Source organism: Stigmatopora nigra, chromosome 8 (assembly GCF_051989575.1).
Source record: "Stigmatopora nigra isolate UIUO_SnigA chromosome 8, RoL_Snig_1.1, whole genome shotgun sequence".
Classification (NCBI taxonomy): domain Eukaryota; kingdom Metazoa; phylum Chordata; class Actinopteri; order Syngnathiformes; family Syngnathidae; genus Stigmatopora; species Stigmatopora nigra.
The window spans coordinates 12217272-12229155 of NC_135515.1; the positions used below are offsets into that span (position 1 = coordinate 12217272).

The 11884-nt window shown below is 40.7% G+C and overlaps 1 protein-coding gene across 2 annotated transcripts in view; it reads left to right on the forward strand.

Annotated features, from left to right (window-relative positions):
- The window catches only part of grm5b (glutamate receptor, metabotropic 5b), a 67168-nt gene that overhangs the window by 47749 nt on the left and 7535 nt on the right, over positions 1 to 11884 (forward strand). For both annotated transcript variants that reach the window (XM_077722292.1, XM_077722294.1), the window contains exons 9-17: positions 2329 to 2453; positions 2586 to 2754; positions 2890 to 3016; positions 6609 to 6726; positions 6898 to 7084; positions 7330 to 7488; positions 7575 to 7700; positions 8659 to 8841; positions 9969 to 10135. In XM_077722292.1, the coding sequence (XP_077578418.1) occupies positions 2329 to 2453; positions 2586 to 2754; positions 2890 to 3016; positions 6609 to 6726; positions 6898 to 7084; positions 7330 to 7488; positions 7575 to 7700; positions 8659 to 8841; positions 9969 to 10135 (1361 nt within the window). The remainder of the gene's footprint in view (positions 1 to 2328; positions 2454 to 2585; positions 2755 to 2889; positions 3017 to 6608; positions 6727 to 6897; positions 7085 to 7329; positions 7489 to 7574; positions 7701 to 8658; positions 8842 to 9968; positions 10136 to 11884) is intronic.

The following is an 11884-nucleotide window of genomic DNA, read 5'->3' on the forward strand; positions in this document are numbered from 1 at the left end:
TTCATCTCTTTCTGAACCACTTCATCCTCATTAGGGTTGTGGGGGGTGCTGGAGCCCATCCCAGCTGACTCCGGGCCAGAGGCGGGGGACACCCTGAACCGGTGGCCAACCGATCGCAGGGCACAAGGAGACAGAGAACCATGCACACTCACACCCACACCTAATGGCAAATTAGAGTGTCCAATCAGCCTATCATGCAATTTTGGAATGTGCAAGGAAACCGTAGTACCCGGAGGTAACCCATACAGGCCCGGGAAGAACATGCAAACTCCACACAGGTGTAAGTGACCTGGATTTGAGACCAGAACCCCTGAGTTGTGAGGCTGACGCGTAAACATACACACGCACTTAAATTATGTTACATTTGATTAAATATCCTCCACCAACGATTGCTTTTGACGACTTTTCATGATTTTCCTAAAATGTCATCAAGCTGGGCGATAGCAAAATTCGTGCGCACTTTGATAACAGAATACGCTTCTACTTTTCACTTCAGTAACTTTCTCGGATGAAATTGATGACAGGCAAAGAATAAAGCTGCATTAAGCATGCTAAGAAAAACTCCAGGAACAACTTATTAGAACATACGGTGGACCCTTATGATCCAAACAAATTGGCACAAAGTATAAGTGAATTCCAGTTAATGTGTGCAACCATGCTACCCCTATGGAACATTTCAATGCATGATTCTAAGGCTAAATCATTAGAAAAAAACTAAAAGCATAAAAAACAATTTGATTGATATACAACCTTTACCACACGGCCTAAAGCCTAGCGATGTAACACAAATATGAGAGAATGGGTAGCAATGTTGATGCCAGGTGCTTGTAAGACCGGTAGTGGAATGCTGAGACAGGGAGACAAGGCTAAAGAGAGCTTGATGCCACAAGGATGGTGGCTGAGACACTCCGATATGCCAAGATTGAAGCATTTCTGATGCTGATTCATTCATTTTCTGAACTGCTTATCCCTCACAAGGGATGTGAAGGTGTTTGAGCCTGTCCTAGCTATCTTATGGGCACCAGGCGGGGGACACTTTGAATAAGCGGCCAGCCAATAGGAAGACGGACAAACATTCACACTCATACTCACACTTAAGGGCAATTTTGAGTGTTCAAACAGCCTAGCCCAGGGGTGGCCAACCAGTCAGAGACCAAGAGCCACATTTTTTACTGTGGTACCGCAAAGAGCCACATTTTTTACTGTGTTACCGCAAAGAGCCACATCATACACATACCTTTGCTCAGCCAGATTTATTGTAAATGTCACACACCAGCATAGTAATGACATAAATTGACTCCTACAGCACTAACAGCACAGGCCAGTCATTATCAACAATGAACATTGTGTGCACTGTCTCACACAGACAAACTCTCAGTTCAACCAAGTCCACAAACAAAAATATAATAATTTACAATAGCGTTTTTCTTTTGCTATGCATGTTACTTAGTGGGACTTCTGGCATAAAATTAGAGCCTATTTTTGCGCAACATTCGCTCCTTGTGAGCTCTCATTTATTATGAATGGCTTTTAAGTAGCGCGCCCACCACGTGGTGTACGCCTCACTCTCCTATTGGCTGCTCCCGGCTGAGCACTCTCGCCTTGGTCGGCCTCGCAGGGGGTGTGGCTTTTTCAGCCGAGGCTCGATCTTTGGGATACTTTGTGTGTGCGCGACGCTGTTCATTGTCGCTTCTGGTTCACGGGAGCTCTCCCACTCTGTTAAAAACGTTTACTTAAATGACCTTGCTCCTACTGGGAAACTTTGAGGTATTTTCATCCCGAGCACATGCGCATTGGACGAAAATACCGTATTGAACTCAAGCGAAGCGCACACGCAAATAAAAATAAAACACAAATACAAACAAAACACAAATACAAACTTTGATATGGACGTAAGAGCCGCATGAAACCGGGCAAAGAGCCGCATGCGGCTCGCGAGCCGCGGGTTGGCCACCCCTGGCCTAGCCCCATACATACAAACTCCACACAGTGAGGACCGGCCTGGAATTGAACCCTCGACCCTAGAACTTTGAGGCTGACACGCTAATTATTCACTCACTGGAACGCCCAATTCATGTGATCTTGTGGTGAGAAGGTGCCTGTATAAATAATAATAATAATAAAAATAATGATAATAATAATAAATGTGACAATGTTCGTATGTTCAATAACCAAAACTCCTCTAAGCCATTTTTTCACTGTTAAATATGTATGTATACGTACAAAGGAATGTAGTTGAGTTTAGTAGGTGAGTTATGCAAAAAAAATCTGCCTGCATCATGGTGAAAACTCTGTAAAACATTAGGCTGATTCTTGTTGCATTTCAAGGGATTGTGCGATGCCATGAGACCTATTGATGGCGCTAGACTTCTGGACTTTTTGATGAAAACTAACTTCACTGGAGTGTCTGGGGAGGGAATCCTCTTTGACGAAAATGGAGACTCTCCTGGCCGGTATTTATTCATATTTTGCTCAGGATCCCTCTGCATTTGTGCTTTTCCCATTTGCAGTTGCGGCATCTACAAAAATAGAGCCACACATGTTTGATTTTGACATTGATAGAAGCATGTTTTTTTTCTCCTTAGGTATGAAATCATGAATTTTAAGAAGATGGGGAATGACTATTATGACTACATTAATGTCGGTAGTTGGGACAACAGTGGATTGAAAATAGATGATGATGAAATCTGGTCAAGCAAAGACGGTGCCATCAAGTCTGTCTGCAGTGAACCCTGCGACAAAGGACAAATTAAGGTAAGATAACTGATTAATAAATGGCTAAGAATGGGGGGAGGAATACTTTTCCTGAGTATAACAATTACATATTTTTTGCAATTGCTTTCTTGAAAACACATTTACTTAGTTTGCTTACTTACTTATTTTTCTTAGGTCATTCGTAAAGGTGAGGTGAGCTGTTGTTGGACGTGCACTCCCTGTAAAGAAAACGAGTTTGTGTTTGATGAGTATACTTGCCGAGCTTGCGACCTGGGTTCGTGGCCCACTGATGACCTCACAGGTAAGTTTCTGTGTAACTGTATTCAGTATTTCAGTAATTTTGCTGACATCAGTGATAAACTGTGTTCCCTGTAATTAAATCAATATTTTTTTTCTCCGGTCCATTTAGCCATGACTTCATATTATTGTATGTTCTCCACCCGCCACGGCAGCCCTACTACAGATTCTTTTTAATTTGCTGCCAATGCTATCACCAGTGTTTTAATTATTCTCCATTTAGAAGAGCTTCCAATGCAGACATATTTCTTCTGCCGTGAAAATGTATTTCTACTTCACTGCTTTCAAAGAGCAAGAATATTGCCTTGTTATTCTTTCAGCAGCTCATTATGTTGCTTGCCTTGCAATGATTAAAACATGAATAGAAACCTGGTGAAAATTCAAATTGAGCTTCAGTGGCAGACACAGATGCTTCCTCATTTATTGGAGCTGGCGTATTGCACAGAATAGAGGAGAAACACAAAGGATGGTGTCATTAGGGGTTTTGTGTTCCTCCATGGTGCGACAGTACTTACTTGCCAGGTGTGATTATTGTTCATAAGGATGTACAACTGCACTTTATCATATGAATATTTAGTTTACCTTATTTAACAAAGGTTCTACTTGTGGATCCTAACATTACATTTAGTTAAAGAATGTGATGATATTTATTAGCCGTGCAGAAAAGCTTTTACAAATAGGATTTCTTTCACTGTCTTGATAAAAAAGAAATAGCAAGACTTTGAGTGGGAGAACCAAAGAAGAAAAACCAATGAGAGGCCATGGTCGTGGCCGTCAACGGGTTGCTGTCTAAAGGCTGAATAAAATCAGTGAAGGAAACAAAGAACAAAATAAACAAATACATCCTAGAAAATGTTCCAAACGTGAATTTGAGCACAGGAATGGAGATAAATGGAGTTCACCAAAAGTACTAGAGAAGCTAATAAGCAAAAAGATGGATTAGTTTTGGGCTTTGAGGTTCTTCTTTTGTTAGTAGATTTTCAGAGTTACACAGTCTGGATGTAAATTCTGAAATCATCTACAGTATTGACATATTCTACCAAACCCTTCCTTTTAAAGACAATTTATACGATGTATAATCTGGAAATTAGATCTTTTTTAGTGACTGCTGAATCTTTATCTTTCTGCAATACACCAGCAGTGTTTAAGTAAAGATTAGTTAAGCAAGAAATTTCAGAGGCAATGATGACTTTTTTTTTTTACTAAATGTGAACATGAGGAGTTTGACGGTTTTGTAGATGTTTAACTGCTTTAACTTCTATTAACGTGTGTACGTTTTACTTCAGAAAAGCACTATCAAACGTAGATTTGTTCAGAGTTCACAGGTTATCGGAGAGCCAGATCCACCCATTAAAAGAGCCACATGTGGCTCCCGAGCCATAGGTTCTCTAGAGTGAAAGATGAATGAATGAATGAATTTAATCTAAACTAATACTGATTGGAACAGATTAGACATTGAGGCAATGCAAAAGTATCAATAATACAATAAGAATTATGCAAATCAATGGTGCAAAGTCTTCAAGCTCGTTAGAAAGACCAAGAGAATGGTAGTACTGATACAGACAGTCACCGGACATTCTGTCGTCGGACACTTGGTCGCCGGACATTTCGTCGACGGACAATTTGTCGCCGGATATTTCGTCGAGGACAATTCGTCGCTGGACATTTCGTCGACGGACAATTCGTCGCCGGACATTTCGTCGACGGACTCGCTCGCTCTCAAAATTATAATCATGAGAGAGAGAGAGAGAGTTTATCGGCTGCCATTGACGGCAGTAGACGTCCGATTCATGTTGTGAGGTGCAGAGTACTAAGCACTCATTTAACCGTATCAGAACTTTGCATTATATATCCACTAGATGGAGCTCTAATAACAGATACAGCATTCTCACAGTCAACATGAATCGGACGTCTACCGCCGTCAATGGCAGCCGATGGGTTAAATGAGTTCTATATGGGTTAAAAATAATATAATTCAGTGTATCAGATGATTACTTGGAAGTTCTGATCCAACCACTTTTACAAGGGTGTTGGGACATGACAATAATAGTATGAAATGTGGAATGGGCACGGGAGAGGCAAGTTTGTCTATACACACGAGAATAGGACGTTTCGTTCCTGTCACCAAGAAACACATAGATTGAAAAACATGTTCACACACGCCAATAATACGCAATTTATTGATAATTTTGACATTAGATATTTAGATATTAATGCTCTGAAATTATCATTGTAATGACAAACTCGATCTCTCTCATGATTATGATTTTGAGAGCGAGTGAATTCGGCGACGAATTGTCCGTCAACGAAATGTCCATCATCGAATTGTCCATCGACAAAATGTCCGGCGACAAAATGTCAGTTCGATGAAATGCCCGGCGACCAAACATCCGTTCTACGAAACGCCCGGGGACGAAGTGTCCGTTGACCAAGTGTAACAGATGATGATGATGATAATGATGAGGATGATATTTAGAATGCAGACATGAAAATTACTTGCATAAAACCAACGGATGGCTGAATAAGCGACTGAAAATGTGAGCAAGCAACACTAATGCCCAGGAAAACAGATTGACTGACGCATGCAGCTGTTGCTACATCACTGTAGATCTAAACTAGATGAATAATTTCAGCAACCATGCAGAATGGGCTTAATTACAGCTGTCCCTTTAATTAACAGCCTTTGTTTGTGTGGCACTGCTGTTAATAAAGCTCAAGTGACAACAGTTAGGAAACAAAGTGCAAGAAAAGGTTTTTTACATATTACACTAAACATTTTTTAAAAAGGGTGTTCTCCATCAACTTGCATAGTTACAAATCACAGATACATACATCTTAAAGGGAGATAAATTAGTAAGTACAAATAGGCTTCATTTATAAAAATATTCAAAATATTTTATTATTCAAATATCAAAATTCTTAAAACTGTTCTAATGAATAAAGTAATGGCTCCCCCTAACAATGACAACTCTTCCGACCACATCCATCATATAATGACTGTTACGGTCGTAATACGCATGACATACACTTGAATAAACTGCAAAATACCTAAAATGAAATAGGTACATACTACCTAGTAGAGTTACGGTACTTGTTCATTCTGTTCCTATCTTTCTCTATCCTGAGTGTGAGACTAGACAAAGCTTTTTTCTCCTCTTCGATCTATCAAAGCGGCTTTTGTCTATAGCGGCTCATAACGCAATGTCACATGTAGGCAGGGCAATCTAGAATACTCAGATTTTAGTGGTTATATTATTAAAATGCCTGCAAGAGTTGTTTCATCTGGGAATTTTTGGCTTTCAATTTTTTTCTGTAGTATGACACATTCTCAAAGTGAAATAGTATTACTTCATTCATTCATTTATTCATTTTATGAACCGCTTATCCTCACAAGGGCCGCTGTGGGTGCTGGAGCCTATCCCAGCTGACTTCAGGCCGGAGGCGGGGGACACACCCTGAATAAGTGGCCAGCCGATTACAGCAATATTATTTCGCTCTATGAAAAAAATATTTCCAGCCGGTTGCACATTTGATAGTCATCTCTTGAATTGCCTTATAAATTGATGCTTAAAACAATTGTGTTCCAATTCAACCAGGTTGTGATCCTATTCCAGTGGAATACCTACGATGGGGAGACCCAGAACCCATTGCGGCGGTGGTATTTTCCTGCCTTGGACTTATGGCTACACTGTTTGTTACTGCCATATTCATTAGGTAAAATATATAATTGACAACATTGTATACTGTTGAAATTTCCTTCAAATGAAAATTTTGAATAATGAATTTGAATTATCGTCCACCAATGTACAAAATCTACAGGTCTATGTATGTTTGAATGGTAAAGCAATCTTCTTAACGTAATTATCCATACTTCTACCCATTTAGGTTTCGGGACACTCCTGTGGTGAAATCCTCCAGTAGAGAGCTGTGCTATATAATATTGGCTGGTATCTGCCTCGGGTACTTGTGCACTTTCAGCCTAATTGCCAAACCTCATGTCATCCATTGCTACCTTCAGCGTCTGGGAATTGGCCTGTCACCTGCAATGAGTTATTCTGCTTTGGTCACCAAGGTGAGGATTTCAAAATATCCTGAGCTTTTGAGTCCATAACTTAGAATATCTGTGACTATAAAACTCAGTGTTTGCACCTTGGTTCTAACTTTTCTATGTGGTATGGGTACAGACACTAAAAAAAGCCTGTCCTGGAGCTTAAGCGTGACGTAGCGGGCGAGGAATAAATAAATTGGGTCAAGATAGAGGGAAAAGTCCGAGGACCCCATGGTAATGGCATTAAAAGATTTTGTCTCTGCTCCTAGACCAACCGCATTGCACGGATCCTGGCAGGAAGCAAAAAGAAAATATGTACAAAGAAGCCTCGTTTCATGTCTGCCTGCGCTCAGCTCATCATTGCTTTCCTGCTCATACTTCTACAACTCGGCATCATTGTAGCACTCTTTCTCATGGAAACACCCCAGGTTAGGGTTTTTCAGTCCTCTCTGTTGCAAATAATGAATTCTCTTTAGAAAGTTTTTTATTTGTGAAACATTATTTCGCTTCACAGGTTATTCATGATTACCCAAACATTCGTCAAGTCAACCTCATTTGCAACACTAATAACCTTGGTGTGGTTGCCCCTCTTGGCTACAATGGTCTCCTCATCCTCAGCTGTACCTTTTATGCCTTCAAGGTAGTAACTGTTCCTTACTCTTCCTGCATAATATATATACAGTTGATTCGGGTTTTTGATTGCTTGAATGTTTCTTTGTAATTTAGGATGGTATTTGGTTTGGTGGCATAATATCTTTACACCACCGGCTAATGCAAGGAGGGGTAGGGAATCTGTGGCACATGTGGCTCTTTTGATGTGTGCATATGGCTCTCAGCTAAAATACGGAAACCGGTAGTGAGAGAGCCGAGTCCCAAAATCTTCTGCATCCATACTCTCATTGATACTCATTGAAGTCATTGATATTCATTGATTAACAACTGAGTGACAATGTTGCCATAAGAACTCAGAGACATTTTGTACTTTAAAAGTGGTAAAATGACTAAAATAGTCCCACTTTTTTTTATGTATTTTGATTTTTAAATTGTGATTATGGCCCTCAAGGAGTAACATTTGAAAATAGAAATTTGTTTATGGCTCTCTCTTTCAAAAAGGTTCCCGACCTCTGGTCTGCTGTATAATGTCAAAAATAAGTTGAGTCACCTTACCAAAATCTTCTTTGAAGTACATATGTTATGTTTGAATTCTTGTTCACGTGCTAAAACTCTCTCAGGCCGATAAAAAGAAATGAAGTGTTGTTGGCTGTTTAACTAGAACCAATAAGGGAAATGTGATTCCCCTAAATGCAGCAAATTAAAGTCTATGTTTGATTACTTGTGGCCTGTAGCTACCAAATTTCTCCAGAATTCATAAGCTGAAGTGTGAGGAAAAAAGAGAGAGAAAGCACGATAAATTCCTCAGAACAATCCAGCGCCATGGGCTGTTCTTGATCATTATCATACCGAATGGAAACTACTGAATGACATAATTTGCCAGAGTTAATTGTTGATAGTATCTAATAAATATGGCTTAATTAAGGGAAAACAACTGAGCAATAACCACTATAAATATTTCTACATGCTTGTTTTTTCTCTTGAAGACCCGCAACGTTCCTGCTAATTTCAATGAAGCAAAGTACATTGCCTTTACCATGTACACCACCTGTATTATATGGCTGGCCTTTGTGCCCATCTACTTTGGCTCCAACTACAAAATTATCACCATGTGCTTTAGTGTCAGCCTCAGCGCCACTGTGGCACTTTGTTGCATGTTTGTACCAAAGGTAAGTTTTGAACAACTTGTCTTATATTCTTGCATTTACTATTTTAGAAGTATATCTCACTTATTGCCTATTAAATTATCTCATGCTAATATTTGTATATAAGGGCGGTCCACCTGTGTAGAGTTTGCATGTCCTCCCTGCCTGCGTGGGTTTTCTTCAGGTACTCCGGTTTCCTCCCACATTCCAAAGACATGCAGGTAGGCTGATTGGACACTCCAAATTGCCCCTAAGTATAGGTGGGAGAGTGAGTGGTTTTCTGTCTCCAAATGCCCTGCGATCGGCTGCCGACCCATTCGGGGTATCCCCCGCCTCTGGCCCAGAGTCAGCTGGGATAGACCCTAATGAAGATAAAGCGGTTCACAAAAGGAATGAATGAACTAAATTGCGACCATGTTTTAAAAAAAAAAAGAAAACTACTGCATTCATGTAATTTCGCAAATCTGGCAGTTTTTTCCTTTTATTGAATTTCTTATCAAATCTTATTTTCTGAACCGCCTTATTCTCATTAGAGTCGCGGGGGGTGCTGGAACCAATCCCAGCTGACAGGGAGACACCCTGAATCGGTGGCCAGCCAATCGCAGGGCACAAAGAGACCGACAACCATGCACACTCACATCCAGACCTAGGAGCAATTTAGAGTGTCAAATCAGCCTACCTTGCGTGTTTTTGGAATGTGGGAGGAAACCGGAGTACCCAGAGGCAACCCACGCAGGCCCGGGAGATCTACATAGGTGGATGTGACCTGGATTTGAACCCAGGACCGCAGAGCTATGAGGCCAACGTTCTAACCACTCGCCCCAGCAGGCCGCCCTTAATTGAATTGATTGATTTATTTTACTTTATTATTTGATTTGTATTTTTTTATTACTTACCATTTAATCCTCCTTCCACCCAAAACAATGCATCAGCAAACGGCCACATTTTTCTGCGCAACAAGTGCATATAATATTAATGTTAGATTTCAATTCCATACTCTGTGGCACTGTGAAAGTGTAAACTTCATGTAAATCGACAGAGGGATTTGACTGCGCAGCAAAGGAATTCACACTAACCCGACATGTAAAAGATATTCTGCTTCTATTGTGGAGCTCAGTTAAGTCAACATATTGTACTTTTTGTCATTAAAGGTATACGTCATTCTAGCCAAACCGGAGCGAAACGTGCGCAGTGCCTTTACAACAACTACAGTGGTGCGCATGCATGTTGGTGATGGCAAATCATCCTCAGCTGCTAGCCGTTCCTCTAGTCTGGTTAACCTGTGGAAACGCAGAGGATCCACTGCAGAGACCCTTAGGTAAGTGTGTGTAAAATGTATGTGTGTTTGAGCTGACTGAAAGGTTGTTTTACTGAACCCCCCCTCTTGATTGTTCTTCTGACCCTTACGTGAACTGCCAACAATTGGCTAATGGGGACAAGGCAAAGACAGAGATGAGAATGAATTGACGAGAAGGGAAGTAAAAAAAAAATAGTGGGATAAAATCTAAGTGCATTGAATGAAAAAGCAGACAATGGAGTGGTAACAAAGATAAATCTTATCTGAGGCAATAATCAACAGATCAAATATACAAAGTCAATGTTGGATAACCACTGAAGGGAGTAGAAAAGAGACCAGTCTTGATTAGCAGCGGATTACATCAGGTCTTGGAAATGATATGCAGACACAGACTGATGTAAAAACGAAATGAGAGCAAGTTCAACCAAAACTGATGTTTGATAGCGATTTGTTTGCTTCACCATCTGTAATAACAATATATAGATGTTTTTGATGACTTGTTGCTTGGATCTTACTTCCTTTTTCAAAAATCAATTAAAGCTATATTATCCTGCCCTTCCTTATGTCTGTTTTTATTGAGCCTGACTTGCAGACCAATACTGTGTCCTGTGTGTATAAACTGGCCAAGTACACATAGCAACTCAACCTACCTGACTCGACGAAATCTGAGCGGAATATTAGAAGTCTTAGATAGTTGACTTATCCTCAAGAAATGATTGCAAGGAAATACATTAGCCAAAGAAAAATGACCATTTTTAATATTGTCTATGGTAGCAGACTTTTATTACCAGTGCACTGCTCACACCACACCCACGCTGATGAAACACAGCAGAGTCCATGCTTTATGAAATACATGCATTCATTTTCTGAGCTGCTTATCCTTACGATGGTTATGGGGGGTGCTAGAGCCTAACTACGGGCACCAGGCGTGGAACACCTCAAATCTGTGGCAGTCAATCCCAAGGCACAAGGAGATGGAGACCCATTCACACTCACTCATACCTAAGGGGCGATTTAAAGTGCTCAACGGCCTAACCTGCAAGTTTTTGGGATGTGGGACAAAACCCACGCAACTCCGGGGGGAATATGCAAACTCCACGCAGTGAGGATCCACTTTGGATTGAACCCTCGACCCCAGAACTGTGAGGCTGACAGCTAACCACTTGTCAGCCGGCCTCCTTATTTAATTCAAGAAAAGTAATTTGATCAGAATACTCTCCTTATGACGGATCGCATGCCATCAATAAAAACAGGGGTGAGCCTGCTGTTATCCGGACAAGCAATAGCCAAGTCCGCTTAACTCACATACACACACACAAATTATTAAAAATTGAATCCAAATCTAAATTAGAATGGTGCCATTCCGACAACTGCATGATCTGTGCTTTCAGAATAACAACAAACCAGCAGCAGCAAATGGTGACATGCTCCTCATAGAAGAAGAAAAGTCAGCTAAAGCTGAATTGGTTTCGCCATTTAATAGGATATAATATGCCAACATTTAGGCGGTTTTCACTTTATTTTTGTAGCACAATTCAACTCAAGTTGTCAGCAGCCTGGTTGACGAGTGTTTAGCCCGTCAACCTCACAGTTCTGGGGTCAAGGGTTGGATCCCAGGTTGGTCCTCACAACATTATCCCCGGCTTGCATGGGTTTTCTTCGTCAGTCATGGATGGATAAAATGGCAAGTTGTTGTTGAAAGACAGGCAATGGAAGACCAGCGCAATTTAGGGCGATTGTCAAGCAGGATGTAGAACGACTGCACAAATT